General features: G+C 39.8%; 1 protein-coding gene across 32 annotated transcripts in view; it reads right to left on the bottom strand.

Annotated features, from left to right (window-relative positions):
• Window positions 1-1,151: 1,151 nt before the first annotated feature.
• The window catches only part of Nrcam (neuronal cell adhesion molecule), a 266,455-nt gene continuing 244,394 nt past the window's right edge, over window positions 1,152-23,212 (bottom strand). For 18 of the 32 annotated variants that reach the window (XM_085830319.1, XM_085830322.1, XM_085830320.1 and 15 more), the window contains 5 exons: window positions 22,895-23,020; window positions 21,702-21,854; window positions 16,169-16,300; window positions 15,346-15,424; window positions 1,152-8,001 (listed from right to left, as the gene is read on the bottom strand). In XM_085830319.1, the coding sequence (XP_085686445.1) occupies window positions 7,764-8,001; window positions 15,346-15,424; window positions 16,169-16,300; window positions 21,702-21,854; window positions 22,895-23,020 (728 nt within the window). In that variant the 3' untranslated portion in view covers window positions 1,152-7,763. The remainder of the gene's footprint in view (window positions 8,002-15,345; window positions 15,425-16,168; window positions 16,301-21,701; window positions 21,855-22,894; window positions 23,021-23,212) is intronic. The other 14 variants (XM_029484558.2, XM_021179687.3, XM_021179686.3 and 11 more) reach the window with 1 other exon arrangement.

Here is a 23,212-nt window from a genome sequence, read left to right as displayed (position 1 = left end):
TCTCAGAATGCAATTTATTTTGTTGAAGGCTAGAAATATCAGATCAAGGAGCTAACTGGTTGTTCCTAGTGAGGGTTCTCTTCTTGTTTTGCAGATGGTCTCGTTTTCTCTGTGCCTTCACATGGCTAAGGGATAGGGACAGAGACAGGAAGATGGAAAGGAGAGTAGCTGGGGGGGGGGGGGAGAAAGAGAGAGAGAGAGAATATGAAACAAACCAAAGAGAGGCCCACAAAAAGAGACAGAAAGAGGGAGATGGAGGAGGGTAGAGTAGGTTAAGAAGGTAGAGTAGGGTAGGGGGAAGAAAGAAGAGGAGAGAATAGAGGAGGTAATATAAGGGGAGGGAAGAGGAAGGACAAAGAAGGGAGGGGAGGGGAGAGGAGAGGAGATACTATTTGTAGACCGAGTAATGTGGGTTTCACCATCCTTGTGTAGCCTGGAGAATGAGGAGTGGGTCATGCAGGTACCTAAACAAATAACCTCCAGGAAGAGACAGAAATAAATGGAGCTTACTTTTGAGATGTCAATTAGTTCTCACTTAGATGGGAAACAGAAAGCTGAGAGACAGGAATCTGCTTAGAAAAGGCCAGGGTGGTTTCAGGAAGGAGTAAGAACCAAGGTAAAAAGTCCAACTCCAGAAAGAAAGGCTCCAAAGGTGGCCTGTCCCAGAGCGAGAAACCGAGAAGGTTCCTCTTAATCACAGCAAGCTTGCTGCGTGTACCCCAAATATAAAAGTGGGAGTAACTCCTGTCAGGCATGGACCTTGAGGACCAAGTCGGAAGTTGACTTGAGAACACCGAAGTGACAACTGCATGAATGAAAATCAAATATTACTTCATTTTTAAGATGGGCTTGTTGACCGTGGACTTAATCCGTATTTGGGTTCTCAAATTTCACTTCATTTAGGCTTGAGGCTACCCAACCAGGAACGTCTACATATATGTTCTGTATTCTTAGCCTGACCTACAACATCATACACAACCGATCAGATAGTGGAAAGAGGTCACCACAGATTTCTCAAAATACAGACATGGTTCCTCACATGAAGACAAGGCAGAACTAAGAGCCCCACCCACCCACCCACCCAACTCCATCTTGGGGTAAGCAGACAAAAGAGAGAGAGAAGAAGGGGAGAAGTCACTTTTGTCCAGTTTATTTTCCTTTCAAAATCAACTTTATTGAAATACAACATATATAACAAAGCACACTTACATTAAGCATATAGTTTTGGGTCCTGATGAAAAAATACCCCTATAACTATCTTCACGATTGAAATACGGATTCCTCCTTATCCATTTGGATAAGCTCTCTTCGCATCTCAGCAGGAAATCCCTCTGCACACTCCACTCCCCAACAGTCACACATCTGCTCCCTGTCCTTGTAAGGTAGTTCTACCCGCCCCAATGTTTCATGTGAACAAAACTTCTGTGTCTGTCTCCTTTCACTCAGTGACAGAGACACTTGTACCGAGGGTTTGTACTTACTGTTGATTCATGGTCTCAAAGTGGTACACATTTTAAAGTTTGTATAGCCACTAATCTATTATGGGCGTTTGAACTGTTTGAAGTTTGTTGTTGTTGTTGTTGTTTTTCTGTTATGAAGAGTGTCTGATTTTGTCCTTAAATGTCAAAGCTAAGTCATTCCTATTCCTACCAATGGGAGCAGTCAGGGAATATGGTTCTACCAAGCGATGGTATTGTTCTGGGGGAACACCTGGAGTTGATGGCCTTGCAGCATCCTTGAGGAAACAGGAGACAATGGATCTATGATGTGGGGATGTGGTCATCCGCAAACCTCATTTATAGGTAACTCTATTCACTCTTTAGACCAATATAAGCTTTACTGAGTTCTAACGTGATACAATAATTCACTATAACTATAAAACTCAAGAATTTTTTCATACTCCAGGAAGAGCCCTCACACCAATTTGAAGTTAATCTTTGCCTCCACCTCCGTCAGCTAGAGATACTAATTTACCTCAGGTTTGCACAGGTTTGCATTTTTGGACAATCAAGTAAATTAGAATATCAGGCTTTGTGCTTGACTTTTAAATTTTAATGTTTTGAGGGGTCTTTGCACTGTTGTATGCATCAATCCGTCATATAACCTGCCAAATAGTGTCCCGTCTGACTGTGCATCTATGGCATCTCTGCATGTGATATACTCACTCTGTTCGGCCGCCCGTCTGGGGGCACTTTCTAGCCAGTGGGGTTGCTTTCTACATGTTACGGTTGATGCTTTCTGAACATGTATGTACAAGTCTATGGCTAGACGTAGGTTTTCATTTCTCTTGGGTCTAGACTTATGAGTTGAATATGGTCACATAGTAAATGTATATTCAATTTTTTAAAAAAGTGCTAAACTCTTTTCCAAAGTGGCTGGACCATTTTATATTCCCATCAGCAATGCATAAGGGGATCTATTCTCTCTAGATTCACTTTATGTGGAGAACAGAAGAGAATTTGAAATCCACCCTTGGGCTGTGTTGAGGAAGCTATTTAAAATACTGTTCCCTGACTATTTGCACAGTAGCACAGGAGAATCTTGTCAACACCAATTTCCACTTGGGCTACACATTAGAATCACCTGTGATTTTTCCTAGTGATGGTCAAACCACAGTGCAGATAATGAAAATACTTTGTGGGCTGGGGTGAACAAGAATTGAGTTTTTAATACAGGCAAGTGATTTCAATGAGACAGCTGATAGTGTCTGATGGAAAGAGTCTGTTTTGTTGTTGAGTCACCTGCTGAGATCATGATCCACACACTTAGAGCTGAAGAAAGACTCAGTCTACAGGGCACACTGAGAGGGACTGCGGGATTTTACAGCCATAGAAAGAACACAGGATGTACATTCTGGCCAGTGGTGGCTTTTACAATTATCCTCATATACTTCTCCTGCTATTATTTCAACCATTTTAACCATGAAACTTGGAGGATGGCTGATAACTGAAGCACTGAAGACTAATGCAAGAGCCTGTTTGTCTCTGAGACACCTGAGTTGTCTGAAAGTCAGTAGACAGCCAGGAGAGAAGGGACAGGGGTGACTAATGGGTGGGCATCTGTCAGGGGGTTGGTGTCCAGACCCAGGCATAGACATCTGACATTTGTTCCTGCAATCATCTTTTCCTCACTTCAACCTCAACACAGCTTCCTGCTCTGCAGAGACTTGGAGTGCCTGGTAACTGGCCTCCTGCAGAGGGCGCTCTTCTGCTCCTGGGCACTACGTTGAGAGTTTCTGGCTCATACGTCATCCTCATTCCTCTAGCTCTTGTTTTTCCCGGCAATTTCCTCTGGGCCCCATGGCTTAATCTTGTGCTCTTAATCGTAGAGGTTCCTTGACCTACTCCTCAATTTTCATTGCTTCTTGACTAAAGGCAGATGCTTGTCACATGATCCTCAAACCCAGCAGAGCCTGGCCTCTACATCTAGGCAAGCATGGTGACCTTGCTTGCCAGCTTTGTCCCCTTGGCCTTTACAGCTTCTCCTTGCCTTTCTCCTATCAGTGCACACTTCCTTCCTCAGCGGTAGACAGCACTCCCACTACCGTTTGTTTATGCTTTCCCTTCAAGCTCTTACCTAAGTGAGGACTTGCACCCATGCAGGAAGCTGTCTGATTATAGCTGTCTTGAAACACTAAGTTCCAGGCCCCACACAGCGGGACTCACACCTGGCTTTGCTTGTGTTTGTCCCTAGCAAGCGCTCGGGTTGTTTTGTTTTAGTTTTAGTTTTGTTACTAGGACACACAGGATTAAACTAGAAAGGCATATTAGACACGATCTGCCCCATCATTGTCTGACTGAGGAGACAGATGTGGAGTGAATGTCGAGAGGAGGCGTTCCTGCAGGCCACACTGCTGGCTGATGGCGGGGATGGAATATGAATCCTTTTCTCTTACACTGGTCTGTCCACCCCACTGAGCCACTATTCAGTACAAATACTGCAGTGATATTCTCTGCTTTTTCTCTCCCCGTCTCCTAAGTGGAATCATATGAGCTGAGGGTAGTATTTAAACTACTTTTGTGTGTGTTCTAGTCAATAATAAAATGTCAAACCACTGGTGGCACACAAAAATAGTATCATTAAAGAAAGGAAGTAAGGCCATTTTAAGGACTCCCTTCCTTTATCCTCTCTCTCTCTCTCTCTCTCTCTCTCTCTCTCTCTCTCTCTCTCTCACACACACACACACACACACACACACACACACACACACCTATACCTGACAAACATGGCCACTGGACTGGGGGGAACTCTTCCCTGACACACCTAGGCTCAATCAAGAGAAAAAAACTATGCAAAAGGTTCACACAGTCATGCAATCGCTGGGGAGAGCTGCAATCTCCTTTCCCTAGTAGGAATAGGCGATCATTTTCTGCACCATCGGGTCATCATTTAATTATCCAAAACCAATTCAGCCAGGGTCATTGGCCTGCTTTCTCTAGCAAGTTTCTTCAACGCAGGATAAAGCACAGGCGCCCTCTGGTGGTCAGCTGCGAAAAACATCTCAAGCGGAAGTGATTCATTTTGTGACTGAAAATCCCTGAGTTCTTAGATTCCCCTCACCTGGAAAGTCATTAAAACCCAGTGAAAAAGATGGTTTATACCGGTTTATAACTACAAGATTTTTTATGAGGTCATGCTTAAAGTTTCAAAGCTCCTGTTGCCACGGAGCCGTGTCATGATGTAGAGTGAGGCTAAGGGTTTGTTAATTTGGCCCACAGTGAGGACAGAAGGGAGGGTCCGAGAAAGCAGCCAACATGCCCTCTGTGAGAGGAATTCTGAGCTCTCTCTCTATGGCATCTCCGATTCACTTTCATAGCATGCTATCTAAATAACTCTGAGAGCACAAGGCAGGTAGTTCTCCTGGATGCACTGCTGGGACCAGGGGCCGGTGACCAAGGGGCAAGTGGTGGAATGTGGATAATTGCTAGGCTTGGATGTTTGCACAGCTATACAGCTTGGAGACAGAAGAATGAAGGTGGAGAAAAGGAAGCAGATGACATATTTGTAATATGTATGAGTGTTCAAATTCTCTCATCATGTAGCCATGTTAAGAAATATAAATTGACCATGGCTGAGGCGCAAGGAGGTTCCCACTGGTTGTATGGACAGGGCACCAGCAGTTGGTCTATTTTGAGACTCGACAAAGAACCAGATTTGTTCACCTGTTTTCAAAGGACTCTTGCTATGTATTCCTGCGTAACTAGCCCTAACCTTTGATTTAAAAGTTCCTGATTTCACCGGGCAGTGGTGGCGCACGCCTTTCCCAGCACGTGGGAGGCAGAGGCAGGCAGATTTCTGAGTTCCAGACCAGCCTGGTCTACAGAGTGAGTTCCAGGACAGCCAAGACTACACAGAGAAACCCTGTCTCGAAAAAAAAAAAAAAAATTCCCGATTCTAATTCTTATTTTTACTTTGGTGATAAAATCCAAAGTCTTTTAAAAACGAAACAAAATTGTCAGAATTTGTTCAAAAATCTTTGGAAGTACAGGTTTGAAGAAGCTGAAACTCAGGAGAGCTGGGATGTTTACCAGTCCCTTTTCAGATGGAAATCCAGAAGCATTGTCCTGCCGGGTACACCTGCTACACACCCACACCCCACCAGGAACATGGCTAAGTACAAGGAGTAAGGGGGGGGGCTTTAAAACCACACTTAATTTTTTCATTTTTAATAGAAAATCTGTAGTTATCTACAGGCGTGACTTCTTCATGCACAGAGAAATTTAGCATCCATAGTAATGGATGAGCAGAGACTTCACATTTGTCTTTCACTGAAGGCATTGATGACTTGAAAGGAACTTTTGTCTTTGTGCTTTATTATGTTGAGGCAAGCCCGTTTGTTATTTTGTACTTTTCAATAGATAGGCTAGTTTGTGGAGAGTGAATATGAAGAGATGAGAGTAGTTAGGGCCACTTCATTTGGGAAATCACTTTAAAACAAGCTTTACCTGTACACATCAAAGGTGTCGGGTGGCAAACCCTAAGGTACTCCATTGGCAAAACACTGAGGCTTTCAGCCAGCAACAGGCTGAAGAAATGGAGGGGGAAAATTCACTATTTCAGTTTCACAGACAAAAGTAGAATGGGAAAAAAAATTAAATCCAAAACACCACAAAAGGCATTTTGATGTTTCCTGGTCCCACATATTTACTACATTCATCAATTAGCCTGCTTCTCACACAGGAGAACATAAACATTGCTTGCATGTTTATTTGCACGTAATACCTATGAGCATATAGCTTCTACACTCTAAGAATATTTACAAATTCAACAGAATACCTACATATAAAAGGCTTTACTTAAAATTAAACTTGATGCAAGTTATGAGAAACCAATTTATTGGCAAATGAAACTGAGCATTCCTTCAACCATAGGTTGTCATAGGTTTCTATATTGGAGGTAAGCCATTTCACACACATTGTTTATGGCTATGATAGGATATACGTATTTGTCCTTTAGACTGTAGGTGTAATCTCTTTGACTGCTGACCTAATTAAGCACTGGTCAGATTTCTCAGATTCTGGAGTGTGCCTGTTGCAATTTGCATACACGTTGCTGAATGCTGCGGAATTTGAAAGCTTGTCTAGGCAGAGTGAATAATTTAGTACTTTAGGCATGCTGTTGTACACTTTTACTTCTGCAATCATTGGGTTTTCTATCCATTTCCAACCATACCATTTTTCCTTTTTCAACTTGACTGGTTTGGCTAGAAACCACAAAAGACCACAAAACCATCATGTACACCCAACAACAACAGAGCTTTGGGTTTGATATTTGTGTGGGGAACGCCACTTCAAGTAAAGTTGTTCCTATGTTCCCAGTTTCAGTTCAGATTATCTCTGCCTTTGAAAAGTTCCTTTCCAACAACAGTAGCGTAGGATGAAGTTGCCCACACTGGCTGATACAGAGTACAGGAGTCAGGGAATGCTTATTGTCTGAAGGCACTGCGTGTGTCTTGCCCTGCGTTTTCTGAACTAAAATTTAAAATTTTCACTTGAGAGATTTGACTTCAATTCTTTGAGTATGGCACAAAGGCCAGCAGGTGTCACAATACGCAATGTTTATGCCCCCCAAAGGACTGAACGCAGATAGTATAGTAAGTGGAACTCTGCTGCTGGGACACCCGGAAAGGAGAAGAAGCCTAGGAAGTTCCGGGAGCAAAGAACAGGTTTCAGAGTCTCGGCGAGCATTAGCGGATGCAACTGTCATAAGTAACTCATGTAGCAAGTATATACTGTACACACTGTTCCTAATAGTCTCTCAAAAAGACTAACACCAGCTAGACATAGTCACGAGTTTCACAACAATGTCCACAGAGACATTGAAGCTCTAGAGAACACTACAGCAACACTCTCCACAATGACAACGGAATTCATATTTAGGGATCAGCTGAGGATCGTGCCAACAAAGTACCCAACCACATCGCAGTCACATACACAGGTGTGTCCTCTGTGCAGCATGTCTCATGCATCTTATTGGACTGGACCCCGCACAGGGAATAATGTAACCTATTGATGATGTTGTATTTCTTTTTAATCAGTTCCAAGGAAATTGAGAAAAACCCACTCTGAACAAAAACGTATGCACTTTGCACCCCAGTTCATATTAATGTATCATCTGACTGAGTCATGTTCTTGCTCTGGTCTCATAATACTCATATACCGCAGAAAACATTCTTTCTACCCATATGTCCGTAGTATGAGGGATGACAGGTGTTCAGGAAAACCATTCCAGAGAGATTAGACATTGGCACAGAGCTTAAAGACTTAAACAAAGGAGTTCATTGCGTTGACAGGAGAAGGGGCCTCTGAGCTTTCATTTCCCTCCGCTGGCTCTTTCTCTTTCTTACCACTGTATTGGCCAATAAAGGAGCCATCCTCATTGAATTGGCCGTTGACCCCCTCTCCATAGTCAACCAGGCTATCATCACTATCTTCTTTTTTCACAGTCCTGTCTGAAGGTGTTCGACTTCCTTTTTTCAAAGGCTTGTGATCTTCTGCATCACTGGGGGACAGGAAATAAAAATTTTGGTAAGACAAGCATTTAAGAAAAGTGCCTTGTTTTTTGCAGATCACGCATGCAAATTATGAAAAAGCATATGGAGGCCTGAGCTCCTGCAGCCAAAGATAACTAACTGCCAGGTGGACTCCAGGGACTAGGGTGGTGCTGGAATGGAGGTCAGGTGCAGAAGTGGTTGGATCATGTCTGCAGCAGAGCAGGTGACTTTCCGATTATACATGCTAATTTAAATGAAAGAGTCTGATGCCTGATTGGAAGGCAATTTGGAAAGATGAAAAGCATTACTGGGGCATGGCAGGGGGTTAAGGATAGCTCAAATCATCACTGTCTCGATTCAAAGGAGCAGTGCAGAGCTCAGGACCGTCGGGAGTTAGTGTGTTAAACTGTGGATTTCCCTGATTCCTTGGATGTGAATGGAGCATGATTGTGGTTACGTGTGACACATGGATTGTTTTTCCTCACGCAGTAGGAGAAGCAAAATCTTGCAGTTCGAATAATTTTGTTACTGAATGCAGGCCAGATTTCTGAACTTCTGCCTTACCTTTCAAAAGACCTAGAAATCCGTTAAAAGGAGGCAGAGGAAACAAATGAGAACAGCCTAAGAAGAAAAGCACAGTCCTTACACTGGGAGGTCACACTATTATTTTTTTTTCCTGAAGAGTTTTTGGTCAATAGGTAAACATTTATTAATTTGGAAAGAGAAACACTTCAACTTCAAAGCACTATATTTGAACCATAAATGGCATGCCCGAAAACCCTAAGGGGTCTGAGTGCTTCTAAACTCACAAAAGGAAATGTTTTCTGTTTCTTGACTCTCCTCTGGGCTATGCACACACTGAGGGGGTCCATGGTATGCACTTCAGCACAGCATTACAAGTGTCTATTATTACTTTGCTTATTTCTCTGTTGAATCCATAAGCACATCTCATGGAAGCCAAAGAGTATCTATGGTGTGTAAGAATATCCCCTAACATGGCCCAACTTGTCATTGAATTTAATATCATTTATTAGCATGGGCACACTGGCTGACTCCTTAACAGGTGACATTTTTGGGGGGGAATAATTTTAAAATATTTTGTAGTAGGTGAGATAGGAATGATATACAGTACTGAACACAAAGCATTGGTGTACTCGATATGACAAAGAGGTCACCCTAAGTGCAATGTTTTAACAGCAGTTGACACTAAGATCACTGCTAACATTTTTTTTCTAGTCAAGCTACAAAGACTTAAAGAAAAACGTCTGTCTCCTTCAGTGATATTTCTACTAGAAGTCTCTTATTCTTCTTTCTAAGAAGAATGTCAAAACTTGCATGTGCTGTCAAAATGACTTGTTCCAAAAATATACAAGTACATACTGCAGTCTAAGAAATCTATAGAACTTAGTGAAATCACAGTCGTTGGGGTAGCCTGTTTAGGGTGGCGACATTTTAGAGGACATAATACCCACAAAACCCAGCTTATTATAAAAACAGCGTATATGACATCTTTGATAAACTTCTATACTTTGCTTGAATACCTCTGCATATGCTCCTGAAGAGTTCAATGATAAGCAGAATTTTGCCACCTGGGTTCCACCTATTCCATCATAGGATGGATCCATCATGTCATGTATTTGATTTAGTCATCTATCCAGTCTTCCCCTCACCTGATGTTTAGTGAGTGTCTGCTCTAAGATTGATGTCATTCTAGGTGCTGGGGACATAACAACAAGCAACCTAGACTAAAATGTTGACCTCATAGCCAGTGGGGTAAAATGCAGGTTACAATCAATGTGGTAAAGAAAATTAGTTATGACAGGTGATCAGTAAAGAGGACAGAAGGAGCTAGAAGCAAGTAGAGAGGGCTGATACAAGCTATCTAGGAAGGACTTATTTAAAAGTAGCATCCAATCAAGGATCTAAAGTGAAGTAGGCATGAGGATGACTGGTAACAAGAGCAATGATGGCAAAAGCAACAAGCAATACAAGTGCTCCGAGATAGGGGCATGCCTGGAATGGTTTAGAAAAAGCAAGGTGCTTGCTGTGGCTGGAACTGAAGGAATGAGTAAGAACGGAAGTAATTGGAGTGGCAATGGTAGGCCAGGGGTATATGGCTATGGAAGAACCTTTGTTTAAGAGATTGAGGCTCTGGGAGTCTTTCCACAGGTGAGCACTGTGGCCTGGCCAACATTACCCTAAAAACACAACTCTGCTATGAAGCGCTGATGCAGCCTGCCCTGAAGAGGAGAGATTGGTAAACCCTGGCAAGCTTGAGCCACACCTATTTATGACTTATTTATTGCCTGTGGCCCCTCTGCTACTGCATCAGCAGAATTGCAGAGTTTCAAGTAAGACTATGTGGGCTGCACAGTCTAAAACATTTACCAGGGGCTCTTTACCAGTGCAAGGCTCTACACTAAAGTTGAAGATTACTTCCATCATCCAGGGGAGAGATGGCTATGGTTTGGACTGGGATGGAATGTTGAAGAAGGTTATACAAAATGCTCAGATTATAGTCATATTTTTGAAAGTAGAGCAAAAGGGACTTTCTGATGAGTTGGTTAGGGAGCAACAGGGAAGTTGATGGGATCAGGATGTCTGATGTCAATAAACAGCTTGGTATTACTTCTTTTGACCGAGCAGAAGAGCATGCTTGGATGAAGACTTGAAATTTGTTTTGGGGGAGTTAAAGTTCATATATGTCAGAAGTACCACTTCTGTAATAATGTTATAAGACTTTTATGACAATTACATGTAAGATTAAAAAAAAATGGCACAAGAAGGTGAAACTATAGACTGATACAACTCATGAACATAGGAAAGGAAACTAGACCCATTAAGTCAAATGTAGCCAGCTACTAGAGACATAATGGAGTAAGTATACCCAAGTTGGGTAAAGTCAAAGAATTCAAGTTTGATTTAGTATGAAAATATATTTCATAAGATTTACCATTTGTACTTTTGTAGAAAGAAAAAAACCCCTATGATCATCATAGTAGACTTAGCAAAAAGCATACGATAGAGTTCAACACCATTCGTGAGGGAAACTTTAATATACTAGAAAAGGGAAGTATTTTCATTAACTGAGTTAAGGATGCCTACAGGAAAACTACAGCGAACAGAATCTTTGATGGCCAATGTGGAAGTGTTCTGTTTAGAATCAGAAAGAATGGCAAGGGTGGCTGTTATCTCGTCTTCCTCCTCTCACTCTTCCTTTTGCTCGTTATCTCTGTGCTTTTGCATATAGTTCTGTGTGGCCCTGTCTTGCCTAATACTCTCAAACTTTCTATGTAGCTGAAGGTGACCTTGAACTTCTCATCTTCCTGCCTTTGCTTCCCAATTGCTAGGAATATAGACATGAGCTACCATACTTGGCTTGTTCAACACTAGTAGTGAAAACTGCCCAGGAATATTGAGCAATGTGGTGAGAAAAAGAAATGATACTTTTCACAGACCCATCAAGTTGTTGCTGTTTTCTCTGTATTCTTCACTAGATTATAAACTTCCAGTGGAAGACTAAATTCTACTCTGTTTAGTAATCCTAAGGTCTGGCATACAGTAGGCACTCAATAAACATCTGTTGGGTACATTCCAAAAATAGTTCAGAAATGCTTTAAAATTTTAACTTACAATTTTTCTTTTTTTTTTTTTAACTTTATAATGGCAGACAAAGCCTTGGCTTGTGTTTTTCTTTCTTTTCATACTGAGAATACATGTTAGAAAGTTCATTCATTTCTTTCTCAGCAGTGCTTGGTTCCCCACCATGAAATGGTTATTAAAATAAAAATCAGCAAATACATTTAACAATTACATCTGATTTTTCTGCAGCAACCATCCTACCAGGATCAAACCACACAACAGTGTTGTTGACATCCATGGACCCAGATCTTATGCTTGCACACTGTAAAAGCTCATCAGTATTTATTTGCTTACAACCAGTTCATATTTGTGAGAACATAAGCCTGAAGCATGTAACAAATGCAACACAACTTTGTATCAGCCAAGCTTTGAACAGGGATAGCAAGCTGGCAACGGGGCTGCGGCAACATGAATGACAAGATCCCCATTGCAAAATCTTCCATTTGAGCAGTAGTAAGTCACAGTTCACATAGCACAGTCATATGGCTCACAACCTAGACTCACTCTTGTTTTAAAGAGAATGCATCTAAAGAATAAGGAGATACTTACTTAGTTGGCTGCACTGTTTCTTTGATTTTTCTATATGCTAGTAAGGAGGCAGATCCTACTGTCTGTATAATTAAAGAGACAAACAAAGAAAGCTGCAGGCTTCTGAGAGAGGGTAGCTGCTTAGGGGTGGGTGTTGGAGTGAGGGTATAGGGATATAGCATATGAAAAAAAATCAAATTTGGCCATTATGGAAGTTCCATCCCTCTTTGCACTATGATAGTTTATCTGGCTTAGAGCCAACAAGGTAGAATTGTTCCATCCTCAGGCTGGCAAATGTGCAAATCACAAATGGAATGAATTTACATTTCCACAATAGTCCTAATTGTGTGTCAGTATGAGACCAGCATTATAGTTCATTTTCAGAATGCAGGAGACTAAGAATCATTAGGTAATACAGAGCCCAAAGCTTTTAGAAGGTGCAAAGTAGAGAAAGGACCCAGGTGATTTAGAGAAGAGAATAACACTCAAATGTACCATTAAAATAACAGCAACAAAAATCTCCATAAATAGTTGGAACCGTTTTCATATAATTTATGACTCTCAGATTAAAAAGTCCTAAAGGGAAAGAACCAAAGGAAACAATCCCGTGGAAGTGTCTGCAAGCGTAAGGACAAGGTCGCATCGACAACAATGACATCCAAGAATTTGGGAGATGTAATCTCACATGAAGGACCATCCTCACCAACTTTCAATTTCACTCAAAATCACACAACGGAGGTATGCTGTGAAACCTTACTTCCCATCAGAACTTTATTTCCTTTGGCCCTTCCAGGATCGATGTCATTACATGTGTGACAAGTATTTTTGTCTTTGTGCAAATTGGGCTTGTATTCAATAGGCCCAAATGGAAAGTCTCTCTAGCCTGAGAAACTTTAGCCAAAGCCAAAGACAGCCATCTGAAAATGCTTCACGGGCACAGCAAATGCATGAGTTAACATTGAGACAAAGAAATGTGAGCCGGACGATGTGGGTATGAGGAAAGGAGCCACGCACTTGCTATGTACTGCTCTGGAAACAGAGTCATACTGGGAGTTGTTGGGTCACTCAGAGAGGACAGAACTAGGAAAGAAACCTCCAAAGATGCTCTGATGCTTGGAAAACTGTCTTGATGATGAAAATGGAGACCTATATAAATTAAGCATCATAAAGGAATCAGAGCTAAATGGCTGAGTTGAAAAAAAAGATTAATAGCCTCTTGATTCCCAGCAAGTTCATAAAGCAGAACCTTCAATTGAATCAAGGTTCAGTGCTGTTAGAAGAGTTACCCAAAGTCACATTAGCCTGGGTCTCCGCTTCACATCGATATAATAGCAAACTGACATTTTGAGGGTCTTGAAGGGAGCAGTACATTGCCTTATTTGTTTAAGCATGATAAGAATATGAATCCATCACAATGTGGAGAATGTATGAAGTGCAATGACTTATTTCTAATTCATGCAAATCTATTATTTCCCAGGCTATATTGAAGATGTAACTTCATATCAATAAACAAGGGAGTGGTGCATATCCTGTATGAGGTCATAGCCACAAGAACTTTACAAGGATGTCCTTTAATTTGTATCAGCTCACCTGTGTATGGGAGAAACAGGTAGAAAAGTGAGTTATACCAGCAAAGGTTTCTATTTCTTCAGGATAAGATGCAGCTGCCCAGGACTGCCCTCATATGCTATGGGAAACTGCTCATAGTGGGTGGGTGCTGCCTAAGGTTATCAAATACTTCCAGGTCCAGAACCAATATCTAACATCAAGATAAGCCTCACAAGACATTGTTCTCGTACCATGAGAGTTTTTTGAAACCACATCTTTTTCTGTTGAAGAGAGGAGAAACTTAGGTGCTGAGACACTGGAGGCTAGACCTGCTCACATCTGCATGGATGCTGCTGTGAAAACTCAAACTGAAGCATATGCTTTTGCTAAATTAGTTTTTTTTTTATTTTCTATATTGCATTGGTTGTCTCCTCATGAAACTGACATGAAAATGCCAACAATGATCTAGAGGCAGGTAGTAACTGATGCAAATATCTATCTACAAAGGGACATGGAAATCACAGTAGGGCATCTTTTCTTTTACCCAAAAGTATTTTCTTCTAACAAAAATAAAGCACAAACATGTGCTTCAGGCATATTTAGAAGATTACTAAGTTATAAAAACAATTTTATGGAGTTATCACAAGGCACTAAATACACAACTAAATTTACTGGTTTTTAATGATGTCTAAAGTACTAATTCCTCTCTTTGAAAAATCTATAGTATCCTGGTTATAGTTTCATTTAAAGGAACTTTAAAAAATTATATAGCTTATGATAAATGTTTTCCTTAAAATGAAGTTAAATGAATAATGGGTTATTGACACTCTGTGAGTTAACTTGCTACGTGAGTGGCTGTGATAATTCTTAATAATTAATAGCTTCTAAAGCAGCATACTCCTAATTTTTGAATAAAAGTCAGGGAAACAGGTATTGAAATTGCATTTTATCAATCTAAGATTAAAAAGTCTTGGGGCTGAGCACATAGCTGAGTAGGAGCATGCCTGCCTAGTTTGTACCAAGCTCTGAGTTTAAGGCCCAACACACACATAGCATTCTCTCTCTCTCTCTCTCTCTCTCTCTCTCTCTCTCTCTCTCTCTCTCTCTCTCTCTCTCTCTCCCCTGCCCCATGGGGGCTCATGACTGTAAGATAGGAGATTATGAATTTGGAGTCAGCCTCGCCTATGTAGTGAATCCCAGGCCAGCCTGAACCACATAATGAGATTCAATCAAAGTAAAACAAAACCAGAGAGAGCAGTCTTTCTAACACTGGTTTATATATGCATATTTCCTTCACTGGTTGTGCAGGCCTCTTGTAATTCTCACTGCAGCACAATGAAATTGCTAGGCTGAACAACACACCTTGTATCTCTGGAAAGGATAACAGAATGGAAGGTATTCTAACTCTAAACCTATGACTATAATTAATTTTTTGATGAGGTTTCTTATTTTTGAATGGAATATTTTTTACTGAGAATGTTTTAATCAAGAAGGATGGATGCATTTAGACATGGTGTGTAGAACTGTCAGGCAGGGCCCACTGCTCACTGGGTCTGTCCTCGGAATCTAGTGAGTGTCTGAGGGTAGTGATCAGTGGGGCAGGGAAGGCCTGGCTGGAAGGAACAAGGACTCACCTGTATTCTCCAAACGTCCCATCATCTTCCTTCATGGGCTGGATTTCAGGGTCTGCATGAGCATCCTCCTTTTCTTTAACTGAAAGGTTTGAAGTGGTGGTGTTATCCATTAATCCTGAACTTCCTTAGTGAAAGTTTGCAGGGGTGGGTTGAGACGGGGCAGAACAAAGATAATCTCTACACAAGTAGATGCTGCACCAGCATGTATCTAATGTGGCCACGAGGATGCTTTGATATTTATTAGATCAGTGCTTATTAGTACATCGAGCTACTTCAGTCTCTTTCCCCCTAACGAGTAAATGATTTTTAAGTTTCTCAATTTTTTCCTGTTTTTCAATCCATGTATTAGTGTATTGATGATAACAAATCATTTTTGTAAATGTATTCCTTTGCAGTGTCTTTTTAAAAAGAAATTTATGTTTTTAAGCAAAGGATAAATTGTCAGGTAAAGAAGATGGGTATAAATTCATCAACCATACAGGGACTGTAATGCAATGTCACGCAGGTTCTTGTATTTCCTCTGGAAAATAGTACACACTGCCCTCCGCTTCTCCTGTAAACTGGCTTTAGGTGCTACTTCCATGCTCATAACCCTTTCAGAGTCTAAGGAAGCAGGCTTTCTTGGAGAACTGAGTGTCTTATTTCTCCACACACCCTATGGTCCTTGACTATCTGTATGATATAAAGAGGAGTCAAAATGGTTTGACCTGGAAACTTAAAAATATGCCTCTGAGAAGATCCTGTCCCTACTCCTATGTCCATCATTCTTTTTACGTTTAGCAGCTAATTCTGCATCACTAGAAAGCACTCGACTCCCTCTTACCTGGGTATTTACCACCCTTGTTTCTTCTGATGAAGCAAACAATCAGCAAAATTAAGATGAGGAGAGCAACAGCACACATTAGACCTATGAACCAGCCTTGGGTCGCAATATCCACTTGCCGGCTTGCCATTGCTACAAAACAAATCAATGGAATCAGTGGGAATAGGTTAACATCACAGTGAGACCTGTGTTGGTCTCTTCATTAAAAGACAATTGTCACAGTGTATGAGTCTTGAGTTACTTTCACAGGACTCCAAATTGGAATCTGCCAATCACCAATGAGAAACCACATACTCAACTATGAAAATCCTTCATTATGTAAAAACTTGAAATAGAAAAATCTTGATGCTAATAAGATTAAGTGCTACCACACCCTGATAAACACTGATTTACTTCAACTGTGCATTCTCAATAGAAATACATTCCCAAGCCAAGTAAAAATCTACTATTTTGGGGATAAAATGGATACAACTATGATAAGAATATAAAACTGAATTTTAAGTACAACAGAATGCATACATCTAATGGAGTATTTTCCCTTCAAAAGAAACTAATATTTTCTTCAGTGTTTTGGAAATCTGTAGAAAAGAAAATGGTCTATGCCAGAAACCTAGTCATAGATAAACACAAGCACTGTGATTTAATGCAACATCTGGATTCGGAATGGAAATCCTGAGAATATAAAGTCTACTGTCAAAGGGCTAGCATTTGTTATTGTTTGGGCTCTATTATTCAAAGAACCATAAAATACAGTTTGATCAATAGAACCACTGTTTGGAATAAATGAGCAGTTTTGAAGAGAAAATACTCATTTATATGAATACAGTTCTTTATGTCTCCATCTATTCTGTTTGAGTAAATGATGTGAAACTCTTTATTTAGCTACGCATAATATACAAAGATCCTTAGAAAAGCTTAGGTATTATGAATAAGTGTCAATCACATTGGACAAAGTGCAGCATCAGTGGCTATTTAGACATGCCCATAAAGGCTTGTTTAATTAAGTTTGCAGAAATCCTTTATTATAGGCCTTTGTTTTTCTTTTTTAACCATAAGCAACATAAGATGCTTTTTCTCCTTGCTTTCATATACATGTCTATATTGTGCTTTTAATCTAGTTTTCCCTGAAAGCATTATATCATAGGGTTAGATGTGAGTGATCTCTGAATTCAAAAATAAGCATGGCTATGAACATCTTAGATTTCCTATATGCAGGGAAATAATATTTTATTGTGTCCTTTTCACCACAGAAAATCCAGGGAAAAAATGAAATGGTTTAAAAATCAAGTGTGAAGTGGAATGTAAACAATGCCTGGAGATATGTTTAAAAAAATAAAATTGGAAGTACAAATACATATATATATATATATATATATATATATATATATATATATATATATAATGGAGGCCATTAGCCTTTTCCAAACAGCCCCCTGTGACTCATTAGTTAGAGGGTTTTGGAGCTGTATTGTAACCAAGCACATGGAGAATGTGTGTCCAAACTGTTCTAGCTTTCATACACATCCCATAGTGCTGGTGCTAATGCTGGTGATGGTACTGATGATGATACTGGTGATAAGAATGGTAATGATGGTGGTGATGATGGTGATGATAATGATGGTAGCTAACAACTTAGTCCTCTATGCTAGGAACTTTACTGAAGACAGGATCTTGTTTAACCCTCACAACAGTTTTCTGAGGAAGGCATTATAATAATTCCAAGGTCAGAGATGATGAGAACAAGAGCTTCACCAAGAGTTGGAAGAGACCTCTGTCTATCTGTCTGTCCTCTCTGGCTTTGGTTAGTGAACATGGTACTAAGCTACTTAACTGCCCTTATATAATGCATTACTGAAAACATGTCCAGACACCTATCCACAAATGTCTGAACGTATGATAAGCTTCCTTGGGGACTTTCCAGGACAGGTAAAGGGTTTGAAAAAGCCATTACGGCAGTCTCTAAATGGTCCATCCTTTCATCTCTAGCTGCATATGTATCGAAAGATGGCCTAGTCGGCCATCAATGGAAAGAGAGGCCCATTGGACTTGCAAACTTTATATGCCCCATTATAGGGGAATGCCAGGGCCAAAAGAATGGGAATGGGTGGGTAGGGAAGTGGGGGGCGCTATGGGGGACTTTTGGGATAGCATTGGAAATGTAATTGAGGAAAATATGTAATAAAAATATTAAAAATCAAAAAAAAAAAAAAAGAAAAAGAAAAAGCCATTACATCATCCTTAGCAACAGAGTCTTGCCAAGTTGTGCACAGTCTTTACTACATGCTTTCTTTCATAACTAAGCCTCAAACAACATGGCAAAAAAAAAAATATTTTAATGATGGGAATCCTTAATTCTGGTTTGCTTAATGGAATTATGGCATGGTTATAAGCAACTTTAGCATTTATATTTTTCAGCAAATCAGATGAGACTGATGAGCTAAAATGTAAGATGCTTAAGTGTTTGTGCTGACACTGTCTTCCATTAGGTGGACACTTTCTGAACTGAATTGCTTCGCAGCAACTGCCATTGGGTAACTGCAAAACTGGCTGCTTCCTGAATAGCTGACCAAAGACGTTCGTGTTAACATTGACATTTTGCTTTTATATCAAAGAAAAAACAAATTGGTGTTTCTCCAGTCCACTATTTAAGACTAGCTAATTACAACAAGTGAGCTGGTATATACATACATACATACATTCATACATACACAGGGACAGACAAACAGACAGACATGGATGAAACTTAGGGGTTTTTCCTTCTTGAATCTGAGTTTGGGAGCGTTTGACTATGATGTGGACCCCATAGGCTTGTGTATTTGAACACATGGTCCCCAGCTGGTATTGCTCTTTTGAGAGGTTGCCATACTTTTGGGAGGTGAAATCTTGCTGAAGGAAAGTGTTCAGTAGAAATGGACCTTGCAGTTTTATTGTCTGTATTTATTGCAGGTTCCCCCAATCCTGTATACCTGTTTGCTGGTGTGTCAAGATGTGAACAAGCAGCCTCAGGCTCCTGCAGCAATAGTCACCTGCCACTTCCACTACCATTCTGTCCCAACCATGATGAATGGGAATCTCAAACCGCTGGCCAAAATAAATCCTCACTCCCTTAAATTATGTCTTATCAGGACACAGAAAACAGAAAGCAGCTAAGATGCATAGGCATTAGTTGAAAAAGTGAAAGTACACTTCCTTCTCATCTGGAATTTCTATAGATAAATCAGATACATGTGTTGCTTGAACTATCCACAAGGTGATAAATTGACACATGTAAGGAGTATGTGAATACAAAATAAGTCAGAGCAGTGAGAACTGCCTCAGTGCCTACAAGTTAAGGAACAGGCTGCTCTTCTCATTTTGCTTGCTGTGACATGGATAACCTGTGCTGCATGGTGGGGGATCTCCAAGGACAGTGTTCTTTGCTACTCCAAATCACAGAGTGAGACATGTGATTACTATTTTTGAAACACTCACAAAGCAGGAAAATGTCCTGCCCACTTGAAACAGTTAGCTATAGTTAGAAATGGAAAGAGTGAACTTGAAGAAAGCCTAGAGGGTCAACAGAAAAGCTTTGGACTCAAGAGCAGATCGAGGTTCCCGAAATTAGCAAAGTGCAGAGAAAGGAGCAACACGTGGACACAGAGTTAAAAATTAGCCTCCCCATTGAGTATTAATGTCCTAGACCTCAAACCCTTGTGCTGGGAGGGAGCCAGAGCAGCAGATTAAGGGTTTACATGGAGTGCATCTTACAGTCAGAGCATCCTCCTGACAGAGCACTGCCCCCTGGGAGGAGAGGTTTTATCATTTGAGCAATTACTAGAACTTAATCAACACCTGATTTTCTTAGTTGTCATATGAGTATGTAAAAGGTGACAATATTGGTCATGCATCCTCTCTCCATCACTGGCAGAGTCCCACTCTTTCCACTCACTCTTCTTGAATAAGACTAACACTTGCCACTGGGATGGTAAGCATCTTTTCCCCCCGAGGAAAAGATGTTTTTCTTTTGTTTTTGTTTAAAGGAAACAACTTTGTTCTTGCCAAAGGACAAGCATGGGGCAAGCTGATCTTGTGAGTGAATCAAATTCATCTGCAATTTGGAAAAGCATGAAGTCCTTAGAGGCTCAGAAGTACACAATAAAAGTATAGATGCTAGTCATAGCCATCACTTCCAAGACAGGCTGTTCCCCTTGGAATCTCTGTGACTTTGTGATAAGGGCCTCTCTTTGGGTAAAGGAAGGCCAGACCCCTAGTCCTAGCTCTACCATTTTGCAGTTGGGATGGGGCAAATTGTCCAGCTCTGAAGACTTGACAAGTGGCAAAAATAGACAGTAACAATACCCACTTTAGGGGGATGTTTTAAGTATGAAATAAGGAAACCACTTGCCTGTTGTACAGTGAACTAAATGCTGTATTATTATTCCTGTTCTAATTGTATATCTACAGGAGCTTTTACTATTTTGAAATTAACAGTTCTCAGTAATAAGCAAATATCTTACAGCACTGAGTTATTTAGAACTCCCTTTTTATATTTAATGCCTCTTCCAAATTATATATGCAAATAGATATGAAATAGAAGGAACAGAATAATAGGATTTTTTGTTAAAATATATTGATTTCTGGAAGTGTATATTTAGAAAGCCTTATTCACTAAGTTATTCATTATTAACTTTGGTTTCTTTCTCTTTTTAAAACTATCCTTGGGTGGGTATTTTTAAATGATAAGAAATGGCTTTAAAAATCGTGTTTTGTTAATGAAACTACACACTCCACCTTGGTTTTAGTTTCTCCAAGGGAATGTAATACTTTCTCAAGAATATATGTTATGACTGAGCAGAAATGAATGTGTGAGCCCTTGAATACACACATACTAACAGGCCCCTCTTTCAGTCTGAGCAAAGAGATTATTTCCTTGGCAACAAATATTTATTATTACTTGCAGTTTAATTTGCATTCTATATGAATATTTCTCTTTCTTTCAAACCTTTACTTTTACACTTGTGAACTCTGAATAACATTCACAAAACTAAAACAATACTCAGGCAATTTTTTTTAAATAAAGTGCAATACAGGATTGAAAGAATTTCTTTTGAATAAACTTAATAACACTGTATCAATCATCCAACCAAATTGCAGAGTACTGCTGGGTTGTAGCTGATTTTGATAAAAAGAATTCTGACTCTCTTAAATATAATTCTAACCCAAAAAGAATTTCAAACATTAACTTCTATTTAATTCAGAGAAAATTTAAATGTGGAAATTATCAAAAATTGGATATCTAAACAAGGTAACTTAGAATTATATTTAGGTTTTTTAAAATGGCTTGGGACAACAACATAGTTGAAAGAGAATTTATCCAATTTTGTAACTCATATAATTCAAGCAGCCAAACATAATTAAAATGCAAACTTCCAACCCAACAGGGCCCCACAGTTAGACATCCATAGCTCTGCAAGCTCCACCCACCCCAGACTCTGAGTGTCCAGTGGTTTATACTGCTGAGCACAAACCAGAACTGGTGTAGTATGTGCCTCACCTGGTCCTGTCTCAAACACATCCTCTGAACTCACAAAACCAGAGTCCCCCTCAGCACCAACTCGAACTTTGTATGCTGTTCCTGGCATTAGACCCTTTAACCCAAAGAAGCTTCGAGAACCATTTACAATTTCTTTCCTCCATTCTTCTTTGCCTATGGAAATTTTGCAAAATAAAACAAACAAAAACAAAACACACAAAAGAACGTTTTGAGTATTTCAAGGGACCAGAATTTATTTAATATTTCAATAAAGGAAAAAATTTTGAAGTAAAACTAAAAAGTATAGGGTGATTTAATGTAGCATTTTAGATTATTTCAGATGTAAGTATGTCAAATAAGTTAGTTTAGATGAGGAGCTAAGTGAGAATATCCACAAAGAGAAACCTACTGGACAATTAGCATGCACACTAATGCATATATCCCACTGTGGACATTATTCTTTATAATACAAATATAACCTTATGTGCTCCTTGACCCATGAAGTGGCTGTTTCTTCCAAAACATTTACATTAAGAACTATTATACATTAACTAGCTTTAATGAACTGCAGGAATTATCTATAAAGATTCTTAAGATGAATCTTTTGATAAATTTAAATGCCTTTAAGTGTATCTAACTTGTAAATTTAATATTTTTCAAATGTTAGTTTTTCTAAAAGGATAATTGTTTGCAGTAATATGATTTGTAAAAGCTTAAATAGAAAGCTATTTACCATTTGTGCAAACATTCACTGGTCATTCATTCAGTGTGTGATATGTAGGGCACATTGCATTGGGGAAGAGCGGGGTTTTCATGAGTCACTGAAAACTCAAGCTGCCTGAACCTTCCAGGAGCTATGACTGTGATGTGAGCAGAGAGCTGACTTGGGAATATATAAAACACCAAGACAAAATCAATGACCCCACAGTTTTAATTTTCTTCACTTGCTTATAAGATTTTGCTGGATTAATTTAGTCAAAGTTAATTCTTTCACATTAGTGTGATTTCTACCGTTAGAAACTCCAAACCGGAAAACAGAAGTTGCCTGGTTCGTACTTAAAGGGAGTTCACTGCGATTTTATTGAAATGACTCTGATGCTCTCCGTGGGATCAAACTACTTATCAACAAGGTCCAAAGTAAATCCTAAACATTATTCTTAGTCTCTTAAAATGTGTCCCCCAAATTGAAAGCAGGGTAATAAATTGTGTCTTACTGCCTGCTACACCATATTCAACATAAAACTTCACATGTTCTGGTCCCTCATACTCCCAACTGATATTGGCATACGTCTCAGCAGCTGCGGCAGTGACATTGCTGATCCTGGGATTTACTGCACGGACTAAATACACAACAGAGAAACAAACAAAACAAAACAAACAAACAATCATATTGCAGCACCATACACACTGATGGAAAGATAAAATTATTTGAAATTGTGAGAATAAGATGTTAGAATTTATTGTAAAAAAAAAAATTAGAGTCCATGTATCTTCACTTTCTTTTGGAAAAAAAGCCCCCAGTTACTAAAATA

This window comes from Mus caroli, unplaced genomic scaffold, assembly GCF_978045245.1.
Source record: "Mus caroli unplaced genomic scaffold, Mus_caroli_1 scaffold_14, whole genome shotgun sequence".
In the NCBI taxonomy this organism is placed as follows: Eukaryota; Metazoa; Chordata; class Mammalia; order Rodentia; family Muridae; genus Mus; species Mus caroli.
Note: the sequence above shows the minus strand (reverse complement) of the source record. Positions and strands in the feature narration are given on the sequence as shown.